The sequence below is a fragment of the Aethalodelphis obliquidens genome, unplaced genomic scaffold (genome assembly GCF_003676395.1).
Source record: "Aethalodelphis obliquidens isolate GAN/ISIS:26980383/991018 unplaced genomic scaffold, ASM367639v1 scaffold2, whole genome shotgun sequence".
NCBI lineage: Eukaryota > Metazoa > Chordata > Mammalia > Artiodactyla > Delphinidae > Aethalodelphis > Aethalodelphis obliquidens.
In genome coordinates, this window is record NW_020837946.1 from 29,269,523 (window position 1) to 29,286,552 (window position 17,030).

Consider the following 17,030-nt stretch of genomic DNA (forward strand, 5'->3'; position numbering starts at 1 on the left):
GTGGAGATTTGCTCAATGCCACCAGACTTAATGTACCCATAAAGTGATGACTTAATATGCCCTTAAAGGGAATCAAGACACCCTGGATATATATTTTTGCTTCAAGTTTCCATAACACTATGTATTAATGATAATTATTTGATAGTAGTCAAAAAGTATAAAATACAGGATAATGTTAAGGTAGATTTTTGTCCTCTTCTTCTTTAGGGAGGCTGTGGTGGAGAGGGGGACCTTTATTCCTAGCATCTGATATTTTCACAGAGGGGAGTAGATTTCCACTTAATCCCTAGGTAACAGATTAGGAGTGAATACCTCAGGTTTTTCTTTCCACAGGATCTCGTTGTGTGTGTCCTAGGCCCTTTTGCCTTCTGCCACAAAAGTGTGTTAGAAATTCTATTTTGCTAGTGTATTGATATAAAGAGGAATCGAATCCAAGTTGGATTTTATATCGATTTTAAAGGAAGTTAAAAATGTTCAAGGGCCCCCTAAAATTATTGTGGGCCTTCAACACTTCGCCACTAGAATCTCAGCCCTGTCTTTCCATCTGCATCTCCTCTGGTCAAAGAGGAGAGTGACACCCAGCAGTCACCAGCTGTGTTTTCCTGCTGGATGGGATTTGTGGCTGCTTCTCTTGGCCTGCCTGCCCAGTAGAGGAGAGTTATCCTCTATCATCTGTCCCCATGTTTACAAGTTCCAGGATGGGACTGCCTGTACAGGAAGCTTCTCCAATGTTTCTGATGGTACTAGGTGGGTAAGTTTAATTTGAGGTAAGTAGACGGGTACGTTTAATTAGAGTTTAGCTCCTTTTAACTCTAGGCCTAAGCTATTTTCTGATCCAACTGTACTTGCGGTGGAGCTTCACTGACATCTTGTGGCTACATTCAACTGGTTAGAATCCAGAGGGCGAGTATTCACCACCACCCACCCCAACACCCTGCAGTGTCAGAAAGAGCTGATCACGCCCTGAGAAAGTATGATTTTATGGACTTTGAAAGGGACATTTCTCCAACCCATACAGATTAAGAATTACCTTAAATTGCTCATCTTATCATTGTTTAGAGGGAGGAACACACTACAGTTAAGGTATTATGACTTAGAAATGAAAAATATTTCTTTATTGACCGGACATGCATTATACAGACAGAATGGCACATGAAAGTAAGAAGGTCAATGTACATACTTGGCTTTCTGCTAGAAGGTTCCCATTGGATTCCAAGGTTTTGAGCCAGGCTCTGCGATAATACTTGTGCCACTGCCATTGGAAGACCATACTGTTTTTCAGAGTTGAAAGTGTGTGGGAAACATTTGAGAGAGGGCACAAAGCTAGTTATTATTTCTTAATCATCACCACATTTCATCTCAGTCCCCTAAGTAGAGCCTCACAGCATCAAAAGACAGCTTATGCTCCTTATCACTTCTTCCTTGCAACTGGGCCCAAGAAGCAGAAAACTTCTCTTACTATGTGGCATCTCTCAGAACTTGATGTTCTCACATGGAAACATAAAATCATAAAAGGCTGTGCCCCATTTCAGTTCATACCAAACCAAGAATAAATTCAACTTACTACAAATCTGTCAAGAGAGGTCTCCACTGAATGATGGCTACTGGGATAACCTGGTATACTAGATTCAGGTATTGACCAAGGTTTAGATTTGGTTGGTTCGACTTTTGGGATGTGTTAAACCTAACATAGGCAGAAGAGCAAATAACTTTTTTAAAAAGTCATAAAAGAAGGATAAACAAGCTTATATTATAAAAACGTATCTATAGAGGCCAAGAAATTTCTGGGCCAATCTTTGGCTTGCATCTGCCTGATAAATATGAAAAACTATCATTATGATATGAAACAATTACCTCTTTTCTAAACCCAAAGACCACTTCGGGTTCTATTTACTAATAGGAACCACTCATACTATAGTCTCAATGTCATTATCATTCTAAAACAGGCCTGAAAAGGGAAGTAAGCTAGGCCATGGGGAAGAAAGAGACTAGATGCACAGATAAAGCTCTACTTTAGGACAATTGATAACATTTACCTCATTCACACCAACTCCCCTTGTGCGAGAACAGACACCTCCAAAGTAACTCAGGCTGCTTCTCTTATAGTGGAATGTCACACGCCTTAGGAAAAATAAGTGCTATTAGGAAACCAACGTAGTGACCATTGTATTTCAACTCTCTGCAAATATGTCTATTGTCCTACACTGAATACCCCAAACCAACCCTCCTTTAGAAAATCAAAAACTGTATTTTAAATACCTTTAAATGTATGTTATCATAAATACCTTTAGATTGATGTTCTGTTAAATAATCTCAGTTGAGCAAACATCAATTGATCACCTAACTAAGCATCATGTACTGGCACAGGAACTGAGGACACAAAGATAAACAGACCACAGCCCTTGACTTTTTTCTAGTAGAGACTATATAGTAGTTACACAAAATATTGATGATTGTAAATTGGTGATTAAACACTGAGAGAAAAGCAAAGAGTAACAGGTGAGAAGAAAGGAAGGAGGACTTTGGTTGGTTTGATCCCAGGACAGAACCTTAGAGGACTGTCTGAAAACAGCTTAGCCACCAGGGGGGGAAGGGAGCAATTTATGATATCAAAAGTGAGCAAAGCACCCCTTTTCCTTAGAGATGAAACGTCAATTTCAGTCAATAGTTCATTTTCACTTTGCTGTACACCTGAAACTAACACAACATTGTAAACCAACTATACCCCAATAAAAATTTTTAAAAAAAAGATCTAGCAAATGATTTGTTGGTGAAAGTGATGTGTGCAGGCTTTCAGGAAATCTGCTTTAAAGGAGCTAACTCAGCTGGAAGGAGGGCCCTTTCGCAATCCTCCCTCCCTGGCATGCCTGCTGCCTGTGGTGAAGGCTGGAGTGTCAGCAGCTGTCTTGAATCATGAGTTGACCCTGAGGATGGAAGGTCTGAAGGTACAGATGTACTCTGAAAGTAAATCTCATGACTGTGGAACCACCATTCCAGCACTGGGCAGCCTACTTCTGTGCTTCTTATGTAACAGAGGAATCAACCTCAAACTTGTTCAGGATTGATTTATTGATATATAACCTAACTGATACAATAAAGGGATAAAGATCAACGTCAGGCCAAGGGCTGGGGATACGTACGAGATGAGATGCACAGCGTCAGCATGCTGCCTGATACGCTGCCGGTATTTGGAGAATTCGTGGAGCATCTGCACAGGGTTGGTGGTGATGTCAATATGATCCTTCTCAGTCCAGGTCTCTACAGCCACCAGGACAACCCTGGTATTAAGCTGCTCCTTGTAAATCTGAGGGTATACAACAGGACAGGCGCAGGAGGAAAACACTGGGTCAAACATGCACAATCAGTGTTTCAGAGTCAGCGGAAGGACAGGAAGGGGAGGTGAGAGGAGAACACGACGTCAGAATCAGCTCATCAGAGAGAATCTTCTTTCCTTTCTCTTTTCCAAGAGCAAAAAGAAAGAACAATCATACAACTCAGCCTCTCCTATAAAGTTACTTCAATCCCAAATCAGCATCTTTAGCAGCCAGGCATTTCACTGGGGGATCTATACTAGGAGTATCACGATTCTAAAGTCTGGATGTAAGTTCAAAACAGGGTTTAGTAAAATCACCCTTCCAAACCTCATAGGAGGTAACAGGTTGGAGCCTGATATACTGGTTCTGAGTAAGTGTGATATGACCAGTTACTCCTGCAGGATTGGGACAGATCACTAAATCCTTGGACAAGCACTAACACCATGGCTGGCTTTTGCCCTTGGAAGCCTTGCTGTATGAAAAGTAAAATAACAGTGGAAGAGAATCACGATCTGAGGCCAAAGGAGGGAAAAGCAGACTTACATGACCTATGTCACCCTCACCACAGGGTGACATCACTCACAATATTTAAATTGTAATTTTCTGCTCTCTTTTTCTGCTTTTGGCCCAGTAGCTAAATAATTCACACATGTAAGCAATTTTGATGAATGTTGTCATTTTGTCCTATTTTCAAGCTAATTAAGAAAAGAATGGATGATCTTAGAACACACTGAGGAAAGGAAAGATTATCATGCCTAAATCACCGTGAAGCTATAATGATTTTACAATAGGGAGTGAGTTAAGTGTAATGTCTTTAAAAAAAAAATTAGTTGGTCAGCTTCAGAACCTTGTATGGTAAATCAAAATAAAAAAGACACTTTGCAAGATGTGATTCTGTTCAATCATGGTGAAATGACAAACACAGAGATTCTACCAAGTAAACAGCTGGGGCAGAGGGAAAGGTGTGTTTAATATTCTCTTTTTCATATCCATTTATAGTTTTCCTCTGAGAAGACTGACAAGGGCTGAAATTAAAGAAAATTAATAAAGGAGGTGATAACTGGCTTTCAGAAATTCAACCCTAACGCTACATGCTATTCTATTACCCTGCACCCATTTTATACTGCTCAGCTGTGCCTACCACATATTATATGTTATGAGTGTTTACATGATTGGAGACTTTTGGACTGTTTAAAAGGCAAAAAAGAAGGCAGTTCTTTAGAGAAAATAAGTATCATTTAGATATTAAGCAATTTATAAAGGGTTTTTTTCCCAGTTAAGAGGGAACATACAATAAATATCAGATAAACATACATTTAGCTGAGCAAAACAGCACTTTACATTAGAATACACAAAATACTATGCTATATTTATGACTAGTCAAATTGAATTATTTATTGGAACGTAATGAATAATATTCACATTTACGGATTTCCTATCTAAAGGAAAAAGGAAGAAAATCTTAACCATCATTCTCTGTAACTGACAGAAGGAGAGGAGGAAAAAGACTCAATAAGAAAGATTTATAGAAGTCTTTTTAAGAAGATATACATTTTACTGTTTTAAATTAGCTTTATTTTGGGACTGCACTTAATTCTGTCATCTAAAAATAAAGTCTGAAGCATTCTTATGGGGACACGAAGAAAGTAAATTTGGGTTCTTTTACAAAAAATTTTTTTGTATTGCCTATATCCTCCAAACATAATCCACCTCAATCTATTTGTTCTTCTACCTTATATTTAAGAAGATAAGCTCAACTGATTATTATTCATGAAATCTCATTTGCCAAGTTTCATTTACACTCTTTTCGGTAGCTAATTTTCTCCAGTATTTTTGTCCTAACTAAACTCTTGTGACAATAATATCTAGACATCACTTAGAAGCAATATCAATGCATCTTTGGGATCCCAAGAATAACTCAACAGTCCCCTGAAACTCTGATAACACTGCCCTTTATGAAGCAGACCACTCTATAATTTCTTATTAGCCAGATGAGATAAGGATAGCATTTTTACTTTTGTCTCAGAAAGAACTAAAGCAGCGAGTAAGCAAATAGAGATATAAACCATTCCACTTTGGAAAAAGAGATTCAAGAAAACCAGGATAAAAAAAAAAAAAAAAAAAAAAAAGAAAACCAGGATACTTACAGAATCCACAAGGTTGACCACAGACTTCGCAAAGTTGTTTGTATGCGCATGAGAAGAGCGACACTTCTTATACTGGGAGGGGGAAAGATATACCAGTCACTGTCAAACCATAATTTAATGATAAATTTCAAAATTCTGTAAAAACAGAAATCTGACAGCAATCGTAGAAATAGGGATTAAAAATACAGAATTTAGTTTGTGCTGTGTTTGGATATAGTGATGTTCTTATTTATTTCTCTGTTAGGCAGGAAAACTATAGCTGTCTAAAATACCCATGATGTTCCAGGTAACGGAGACGGCCTAGTGATTCTGAGTGAGAAACTTTACACTTGAGAAGTAAGCTGTTAATTCAGTCTCAATGTCTAACAAATGCAATCCTTTTTTTTTATTATTTGTTTGTTTCACGGAAATGAACTTTACCAGTTTATAAAGAGCTTAGATCAAGAAATTTAATCCCAACTGGACACCCTCCTCACTTGAATTCAAGTGCATACAAAGATCAAGAAAATTTCTTAGGCAACACTTCAGATTCAGTCCATGATGTGGAACGCGTCTGTCGTACAGTTTAGAATATTCTTTCAGAAGAATGCCTTCTCCAAATGAAGCCTTTTGCTTTTGACGGCTCAGAAGTCAAAACAAAGAAGAGACAAAAAGTAGAACTGAAGTGTGCCGATAGTGTATAGTTGCTTATGGTTATTTATGATCACTTAGGAAAATAAAGTAAATTAATAGAATAATTACATAACATCTGAAGGGCTACAGTTTTAGCAAGGAGTACTGCAATGAATATGGCTTTGAGAGGACATTGAAAAACTAAAGTTTACCACAGGGGGATAATGCCCTCTGCTGAGGAAAAAGAAAAACATCCTCAAAACTACTGAATCAGGTTTGCACCATGTCTTTAAAACTTGACTTCATTTATAATTATAAAAATAATGCGTCTTCATAAAGATTAAAACTACTTCCACGTTAGAATATCATGATATTCTTTTCTTCTCCTTTGCCCATTTTCACATTATAAATTTGTCAGACCCCCTTCATTTCATTCTCTCTTTAACCCTGTTACTCTGTTTTTTAAATGAAGAATATGTCTTAATGTTTATAGATCTGATGTATATTTTTTAATAATGCTGAGCCTACTGACAACCTATGATAAATGTGCAATAACTTAGTATTGTGTTATTAGTAGCATTCATTAATTTATGAATATTTATAATATTTGCAATGGTGTGAATGTTTGTGTGCCCCCAAAATTCATACTGAAATCCCAACCCTCAAAATGATGGTATTAGGACGTGGGACCTTTGAGCGGTACTTAGGTTATGAGGGTGGAGCCATCATGAATGGGATTAGTGCCTTATAAAAGAGGTTCCAGAGAGATCCCTAGTCCCTTCCACCATGTGAGGACACAGTGAGACCTTTTAACAGCTTTTTTGAAACTTAGCATAAAGAAGTTGTTGTAAAGAGCTCAGCATTTTAAGTTGCCTAGCAAACTCCACAAGCTGAAAAACTTCAAAGCTATCCTTTAAAATATTGGGTTGGCCAAAAAGTTCGTTCGGGTCTTTCTGTAACATCTTACTTTTTGGCCAACACAGTAAACGCAAAAGTCTCCACATTAAGTCTCTTTGGGGTGATGAAATGTTTTGAAACTAGACAGAGGTAATGATTGCACCACATAGTGAAGGTACTAAATGTCACTGAATTGTACACTTTAAAAAAAAAAAAAAGTCCTGACATGAAGAAGCGCTTATCACAAAAAGAAAGGGAAAATATTAGCTGACACCTATTCTAATGCAGTGGTGTTACATATCTATTCAAATGAATCTTATTTTGCTTCTGAACATTTATTTGTCCTTTTGGGATATGTCTTTTTGTAGTATAAGGGTCATGGAAAACATGACATGTAAGTTAAAAACAATGAGGACTTTAAAAGTCTATTAAAATGTGATGTTTTCCATTTATTTCATATTTATAACTTCCAATTCTCTGATTTTCTTTATTTTTGGCCACGTGGCTTGCGAGATTTTTTAGTTCCCTGACCAGGGATCGAACCCGTGCCCACTGCAGTGGAAGCGCAGAGTCCTAACCACTGGACCGCCAGAGAATTCCCTCTGGTTTTCTTTTTAGACAGATCACTCTGCCTGCTGTGAGGTGAGTGAATTAGAAAGGGTCAAGAATGCATGCAGAGAGACCTGTTGGGAAACTGCTGCAAGAGTCCAGGTTAAAAAATAATGAAGGCTGGACATCATTATGGGATGTTGGAAGGTAAGGAAAGAGAAGAAAAAAACATGACTCCTAGGTTTTGAACTTGAATAGCTGGGGGTGGGGGAGGTGCCATTTAAAATAATGAGAAAGACTGGGGGAGGGCACTTTAGAACTAGGGAACCAAGAGTTCTGATTCAGAAATGTTAAATGTGGGTTGCCTATTCAATACTGAAGTAAAGATGTCAAGTAGGCAGTTGAATATAGAACTATGGAACACAGAAGGCTAGAGTATAAAGTTGAGAGTGATGAATTTAAGACATGATATACTTTAAAGACTTAAGACTGGAAGTGATCACTTGAGGAAGAGTTATAGAAAGAAAAGAGAGCCCCAAATCAAACTATGGGGCACTCCCGTAACTCTAGAGGCCAGACATAAAAGACTAAGAAGAAATGGCCAGTGAGGTGAGAAAACTATTGTGTCATAGAAGCTAAAAGATTAAGAAAATGTTTCAAACAGGAAAGAGTAATCAGCTGTGTCCCATGCTACTGAGAAGGCAAGTACGATAAGGGCAAAGAATAACCACTAGATTTATTCACTTGAAATTCCATATAATTGAGTACCTAGGATTTACTAGGGTCTGTCATTAGTGTTTCTCCTACAACAAATATTTGCTCCTCACAACTCAGTGAGGTAGATTTTACTATCCCCATTTTTATAAATGTGGAAAGTGAGGCTCAGAGAGGACAAATAACTTATCCAAGATCACAAAGCTGGAATTCAATGCTTACCCTGGGTTGACACAGGAGATAAACTTGTTCAGTTAACAAGTCATATAAAATAGTTTATGTATGCTCCTAGTAAATCATGATTATTGATGAGAAATCATAATATGTTGGGTTCCTATAAAATATAGTGGCTTTCAAATAAGGAAAACCAAATGAGGTTTAAATTTAAAAATATATGAGCTATCCTTTCCTATTTGCACCTATATACATAAGGATATAGCAACAATGTAAGAAAAACATTTGTTTTTCATGCACTTTAAAATATTTCAACTAATTTTCTAATAGAATAAGGTTTTTAATATTTATATTGAGGCGAAATGGCTCAAAGAAATGTTTGGCAGACCGCTATAAGGCTTTAATTGGCTCACAAATTGGACTCTGCCAGCCTGCTACTAAAATGCTTTATACAAAATTGAGGGATTTTTCTTTTCTAATTGAAAGCTACTGATGATATATGATGCTTGTTCAAAATAAGATATCTGCATTTTTTCAGAAAGGTTACTCTGAATTAAAGAGGTAAGTGTGAATGTAAACGTAGGCAAAATGTTTCTACTGTCTTCATGAATGAGAATTAATTTTACAAAGAAAAACGTGAAATCTCCATTTATGATAGAATTTATTTCCACATTTTCCGATCACTGAAAGTAATTTACATTTAAAGTGCCAAATTTGCCTTTCCTATCTGAATAAACACAATCCTTAAGGTATTTGCTTTTTGAAAAAAATTAAAATTAGAGCTTGACTTTCAACCTGAGGGTGATAGTTATCAAAATAAGTGTGCTGCCTCATCTAGCACAAAGATTATAAAATGAGTACTGTCAGTGGGATGACATTTTAAAATCCAACAGCAAATCTCCAGTTATTAAAGAATAGATGTCAATTATTCTAGTTTAGTTTTACTTTCAACACATGAATTTAAGTACTCTGATCCATCCCTTCTTTGAAGCATTCAAATTCAGAAACAATCTTCATCTCATATAAAGCACACCTTTAAAAATGAACTTTTCTCAACTCTCAAAAGAAAAAAAAATTCTTATAAAATGACACACTTATTTGGGACTATTATGGACTAGAGTATAACCTGGTCTTAAAGGAAAAGGAATCTATTTAGTTCTATTGCATTGATGCAATATGTATTAAAATAGTAGAAATCTAACAAGGACTTACTGTATAGCACAGGGAACTCTATTTAATACCTTGTAATAACCTATAATGGAAAAGAATCTGTGTAACTGTATCAATTTGCTGTACACCTGAAATACTGTAAATCAACTACACTTCAATTAAAAAAAAAATAGAAGTCTTCTTAGGTAATTTCCTTCTACTTTAGGCATTATTATCACTCAATAATAAAGGCTTTCATTTTTTTTCATTTCCTAACATGTATTCCCTCCAGATTTATCAGTACAAATTACAGGGTTTTTTTCTGGTTTCAAAGATAAATGTATACATTCCTAGTTCTCACTCATTTTAATAATAATAATAAAACAAATTACCAAAATTTACCATTAAAAGATCTGGTAGCCTAAATAATGTAACTTTATCACAGACTATACGGTATAATATTAGAAATTTTCTATTTACAAAAACAATATTTTAAAGGAGGGCATTATTTTACTATTCATAAGATAAAGACAAGATTATTTAAATGCTTCCCATTTTAAAAGATTTACAAATAAATTCAAAATATATATAATGTTTAAAAAATTATCGTTTCCTATTTGTATAGTTACTGAAATCTGCTCTCTGATTAATGGCTTCATGTATTTTCCTAATAGAGATTTGGTAGAACAAGAGATTTGGAATTACAAGTCATGGGTTGGAGAATTCTTCTAACAATTACCAGCTGTATGTGAATGCACTTTGTGAATTTAAAGGCACTGTATATATCTTAATTATTTTCACTACTTTAAAAGTATATATTGGATGTTGGAAAAAGTTTAACCTTCTAAAGCCATAATTTCACAACATGCCACAATGTTAAGGACTGAGAAGTAGCTGGACAAAATCTCAATGTCCCAATCACCAAAAATAATTCAGATGAAAAAGTTATCTTGGGGTTTCAAGGAAATTAATGTCCATCAGAAACTCATAGTTTAGCCTTCATTATCTAAAACGGCTACCTACCCATTTGGTTTTCCTTCCTATCAGGGAAGATCTGTCCTAAATTGTATGTAATTCTTTTTTTTTTAAATTGTATGTAATTCCAATAATTCTGGTTCTTACTGACATATCTCAAGCAATGTACTTAAAAGCTACTGGTACAGAAAATAAATCTGCATACCATACTAAGAGGTATGCTATTGCATAACTTCATGTTCAGCATAATTGAGCCAGTGCTTGGTAATTAAGAGAAAACACCTGCTAAAGTAGAGACAAAAGTTTAAATATAAATTAAATCATCATTTTAAAAAATGTATGGTTTCAAGGTCTTTTCTACTGATTAGAATTTCACTTTTTCATTTTTGTATGAAACACAACCTTATTCTATAGTCTACTAATCTAATTTTGATTTCCTTAAAGAAAAACAAGAACTTCAAGATATTTGCAAAGCAATCAGAATTTTTGCTGCAATCTTTCACAAGTTTTTCACCTATACCTGACTCTTGGGTATGTCTTAAGAGTCTCACCTTTATAAAGTCTCTCCAGAAATGTAACTTAGTTTTCATAAAGCAAATTACTCTTTGTCTTAGTTTATACAATTTAAAAAATTAAATTATGTAATTACAACAAAAATTACAAGTGGCCTAAACAGTTTGGAAAGTGGGGCAGTGGGTTGCTGGAGCCAGCTCCCACCAGTTCAGGATTCAACTGGATGCATCTTTTCCCAGGTCCTCATTTAACGACCTCACTTTGGTAGCTTGAAATCAGCCATGGTGGGAGTATTTACACCATGGATATAAACAAACATTATAAATCAAGGGGTTTTTTTTCAGAGAGCCAGGTATTAAACATTTACCAGCACAGCACAAGTACTGAGTATACAGCTGTCCCTCAGTATCCGAGGGGGATTAGTTTCAGGAGCCCCAAAGATGCCAAAATCCACTGACGCTCAAGAGCCTTATATAATCTGGTGCAGTACATTACAATGGATTCAGTCGGCCATCTGCCTCTGTGGATACAACTATATTAGCAAATAGCGTACTGACCAAGACCCTTCAGAATGCTCTAGGCTTCAACCAAGATATTTTTTTTAACTCTATTATTTTTTAATTAATTTTTATTGGAGTATGATTGCTTTAGAATGTTGTGTTCGCCTCCACTGCACAACAAAATGTATCAGCCATACACATACAGATATCCCCACCCTTTTGGACTTCCCTCCCATTTAGGTTACCACAGTGCTCTAGGTGAGTTCCCTGTGCTATACAGCATGTTCCCATCAGTTGTCCATTTTATACATGGTATCAATAATGTATATGTGTCAATCCCAGTCTCCCAATTCCTCCCACCCCACCCCTTTCCCCCGTGGTATCCATACATTTGTTCTCTACGTCTGTGTCTCTATTTCTGCTTTGCAACTAAGATCATCTATACCATTTTTCTAGATTCCACATAAATGCGTTATTATACGATATTTGCTTTTCTCTTTCTGACTTACTTCACTCTTTATGACACTCTCTAGGTCCATCCACATCTCTACAAATGACCCAATTTCATTCCTTTTTATGGCTGATTAATATTCCATTGTGTATATGTACCACATCTTCTTTATCCATTCCTCTATCAATGGACATTTAGGTTGCTTCCATGTCCTGGCTATTGTAAATAGTGCTGCTATGAACATTGGGGTGCAGTGTTTTTTTGAATTATGGTTTCTCTGGGTATATGCTCAGTAGTGGGATTGCTGGGTCATATGGTATCAACCAAGATATTTTATAAGGGAAATGGTTAAGCAGAGTATGGTTAAGAAAGTTCCTACTTTATCTTCAAGAAGGGCCAATGGAGGACAGTAATTGTTTTCATATGTCTTTTAAGCACTGAATCACATTTTATTTTGACCAAAGTTAACAAAAGATTATTATTCTTTCTTAAGTAAGCTGTCAGGTCTAAAATTCATTGATTCTATATTCTTACCGTTTTGTGATCATTAACAATCATAAGTTCCAAATATTTCATTTCTTCAAACACACCACGGGATGGCTGTGGAAAATAAAAATATGTGGTCAGAATGGTGGTTGATAGAAAATATCTCTGATGCTGACTGTTCAGCGGTAGACTGACTTTGAATTTCAGAAGAACTCTTTGCTGCTCACTTTATGAACATCCTCAAAGAAACTTGGTCAGGGAAATGAAAAAAATAGTGACTGTAAAGTGTGGGTAAACATACAAGTATTCAGAAAAGAACTGTATTTAATTATCATTAAAGTATTCATCCAGATAGAGAGAGCTCATGTTGTTTTTATTTGATTTTTATATGTAAAAATATTCTAGAGAAAAATTTTCAGTGTAATTCTGTTAAAATAAATAAATCTCAATTTCTTTGGCATTAGGATACGATAAAAATATTCACATCTACTCAAAACTTCAAAGAAAAACTGCACAAAACTTTAATTAGAATAGCACAGTACATCTGGAACAGGTACCAATGTAATCATATAGAAACCTTAATTCAGTGGAGTGAAGTTCTCATAATAATGTATTAATTCTTAACCACACAACTTCTCAAAGGAACAAATGTTGACAGTTACAATATTCTGAATTCTTCTAAATTTTGATTACTACTAGATAATCCTTTAAGAGCAAGGGCTAAGGATTTTAGCTGTCGTTTGGACTTCTATTTCTTTTTCATAGTTGGAAGAGTACATGAGCATTGATCAGTTGTATTTGATAGGGGCGGGCTGTAGTGAAACATCAATAGCCTATATAAAACTTATTACCAACTGCATCTTCAAGAGTAAGCAAAAAGAGATCTCTAAGTTAAAAAAAGTTGTTTCCATAATCACCATAATACAAAGACAGGCTCATAAAAGAGGATGATTTGACCTACAACCAAGTTTTTGATGGCTGGTGGTCTAATTTTTTCACAAAAGTACATTCAGCAAAACATTATCTAAAGTGTGCAATTTTCAGAATAATTACTCATTAAGTTATCTAGCAAATTACCATGTAATCTATATGCCATGGAATTAATTTTCGGTTACATAGCATTCACCATGTAATTACTAAACAGTCCCCATCATTACAGCTTTCTAATCTATTATGAAATAGACTAGGAAGATAATTTCAGTTACAAAGCCCCTATACATTTATCAATACATGGGAGCTCTATGACAGTTGTTGATTATATAATTACATGATTCTTATTTAGTAACTATCATGATACTAATGGTCAAAGAGATTTATTCTGTTCAGAAAAACACATCCAGCTTCAAAGTGTGGTATAACTGTTTTTAATTTGAAAAGAAATACAAATAGGCATGATTAGTCAACATTTCAAAATCTAACTCTTCCCCTACTTTTTTGTTAGTAGATCATTTTATATGATAAGTCATACCAGAAAAAAATAAACAAATAAAAAGCCTGCTCTACTTTCAACAGAAAAAATGCACTGCAATTTTCATAAGAAAAATGCTTTGAAAACAATACATTCTTCAGATGCCTTCAGGGTTCATAGAACATCAAAATCAGTTTGTATCACTTACAGGGAAAGCTGAATAAAAAGCACCATGCCCATAAGACTCAAGTCATAGGGTATTTTTGTTTTGGGTTTTGTTTGTAAGAGGAAATTGCCCAAATCTAAACCGTTTTAGGTACACTTAGCCACAGTGTGATGACAGGCACACAATTTGAGTGAAAGAGCCCGGCCTACGACTCAACGCCACACTCACATTCATTGCTCTCTTCCTTCTCCTTTTCAACCACTGTAATTCAGATAGGAAGGGCCACCGGTCACTGCTTTCCATACCTGTGCAAAAGAAAAAAAATACCCAAATTTATGTTTGACTGCATTTCGATGGGAGAATGTTTTAAAAATATATGAAGGAAAAGTAGCACTGATAGCATTTGTCATCTCAAAATCAAAATAAACTAAGGTGAAAAAAGCACACCAATCATTAAATATTTCACATGTTTAGTCACAAATATTAATATAATTCAAAGGTATAATTTTCTTCCGAACCTCATGAAAAACTTTACGAGCTATTCAAGACTCCTTGGAGTATGCGTATTTCATCTACAACCACCTGACCCTGGATATCTGAAAATTTAGAAGAATTCTACTATGCTTAATTCATTTTAGAATTAAAAATAATGTCTGGCATAAGCTTTTGCATAAATTACTAAAGATTTTGGGTATTAATATACAGAAGTAACATCACGTACTCCAATCATCCAGAAGAAGGTTTTGCCACATCAGCATGCTTGAGATGCCACAGGACAAGAGCATAAGACACTCCAAGCTGGTTAAAGAGCAGCAAACTTCCAGGAAAATCTAAGGATGGACCTCCCTGTAAATCACTCTGTTAAATCTGGCCACACTCTCCAGTTCCTAACACAGCTTTACTTCTGGGCTTCATATTTCAGTCTTTCCATCAGAAATGACTCTCCATGCTTCATTACATTAAAGCCACAGTTCACGCCACTGCCCACCCACACTGCTCACTCCAGATCTGAAACCTACTCCATTTCCCAACAAGCCTGCATGTGCCACTGAGCTCCAAGTCAAGGCTCCTAGTACATAAAATAGAGTGGCTTCTTTAATTAAAACTTACTGAGATTCTTCATTTGCTTAGAATATTGTCCTGCCAAGGTTTTCTCAATGATGTGTGGTCGACCTGTGCTTTTCTGAAACAAAAACAATTGTAGTCAATTAAAAAGCAAGATGTGATCACACCTCTACGGCACAGTGTTAGCACTTTCTATAACATCTTTCCTAAAATGGAAACACTTATATGCTGATGTGTTAGTTATCAAAAATGAAAAGTAGATGGTTTATTGAAACTTGAATTTTAAATAAAATAGAGCATCATCCAGTTGCCCCAGTTTAGATAAAAGCATAGTTTCATTAGCTACTCTTAAACTTTGGCTTTCTTCAAAGCCATGAATAGGAAATTCACAAGACAAAAATACAAATGGGCAATGAATATATTTTTTAAAAGGTAAATACTACTTGAACGCTCCTTCAAAATGCAAATAAAAAGATATACCAATTACTGACATCAAGTTGGCAAAGGTTTAAAAATTATGATAACTCTAGTCAATTATAGTTGCAAGGCAAAACACTTTCACGCTGCTGGTAGGAGTAAATTGGTAGCATAGTTCAGAGAGAAATTTAGCAATTCTATCAACAATCTTGACAATATTCATATCCTTTGCCCTAGATACTATACTTTTAGAAAAGTCTTATTTCCATCACTACTATTAGCTTCCATTACTGAGTGCATAGTGTGTGCCATCCAATTTAATCCTCACGAGAACTCCATACAGTGCATATTTTATCCCCATTTTACAAATTAAAATATTGAGGCTCAGAGAGATACATTGTTGAGTTAAAATTATATTACAAAATAATGATCTAATTTATTTTTGAAAATATGGGAACATAACATTGAAAAACTGGAAGAATGTACACTGAAAGGTGAGGAGAAGTTATCTCTGGGGGATGGGATAATGGATAATTACTATTTGGTTAAGTATTTGCTTAATTTGCTTTTCCAAATTCCTTACAGTGTTTTATAATCAGAAAAGTTATTTTTAAAAGTGTTCTTAATAGATTACATAAAAGACTTACAATAATGAAAAGTTTTGCTCTTTATTTATTACTTGAGAAATAACATGAATTCTTACTATAAATACTTGATCCATATTACTGGACTTATTATAAAGCATACTAAAATTAATAATAAACTAAACATCAAACATCTAAATTCAGACTTCCCTGGTGACACAGTGGTTAAGAATCCGCCTGCCAATGCAGGAGACACAGGTTCGAGCCCTAGACCAGGAAGATTCCACATGCCGTAGAGCAACTAACCCCGTGCGCCACAACTACTGAAGCCTGTGCACCTGGAGCCCGTGCTCCGCAACAAGAGAAGCCACCACAATGAGAAGCCCGCGCACCAAAACGAAGAGTAGCCCCCGCTCGCCGCAACTAGAGAAAACCCGCGTGTGGCAACGAAGACCCAACACGGTCTAAATAAATAAATAAAAGTTTTGTTTTTTAATGGACTGTATTTTTTTAAAAAATCTAAATTCAAGTAGACTAAACTCTTAATTCTGGTATCAGGTGAAAAGAAAGATACATAGAGTGATGAAACTCACAACTAGCAACATAATTTTAAAAACTGACTAATTTAAAGTTTCAAGCAGTGCTCCTTTCCCTCTACCCATGATGAAAATGAGGATAAATCATTACATGATTATGTAATCACTACATCATGAATGAAAGGCAGGCAGTAAAAAAGGAAGGCAAAAAAGAAAAGTCATGAAGTATATTAACAACCAGCTCCTAAAGAATATGATTATGGGTTTAACAATGCAAAAGCAATGCTTTAAACATTATGATAGTAACAGTTTATAAATCTCTTCAAGAGTTTAATAGACATAGTCACATATATTTATTAATTCATCAAATGTG

General features: G+C 35.4%; 1 protein-coding gene across 1 annotated transcript in view; it reads right to left on the minus strand.

Annotated features, from left to right (window-relative positions):
• Positions 1-17,030, minus strand: part of ADAM23 (ADAM metallopeptidase domain 23) — a 165,997-nt gene that overhangs the window by 45,681 nt on the left and 103,286 nt on the right. Inside the window, exons 7-13 of the mRNA XM_027123202.1 lie at positions 15,166-15,238; positions 14,284-14,360; positions 12,530-12,595; positions 5,462-5,533; positions 3,141-3,304; positions 2,037-2,121; positions 1,181-1,271 (exon numbers count right to left, since the gene is read on the minus strand). Of these exons, the coding sequence (XP_026979003.1) occupies positions 1,181-1,271; positions 2,037-2,121; positions 3,141-3,304; positions 5,462-5,533; positions 12,530-12,595; positions 14,284-14,360; positions 15,166-15,238 (628 nt within the window). The remainder of the gene's footprint in view (positions 1-1,180; positions 1,272-2,036; positions 2,122-3,140; positions 3,305-5,461; positions 5,534-12,529; positions 12,596-14,283; positions 14,361-15,165; positions 15,239-17,030) is intronic.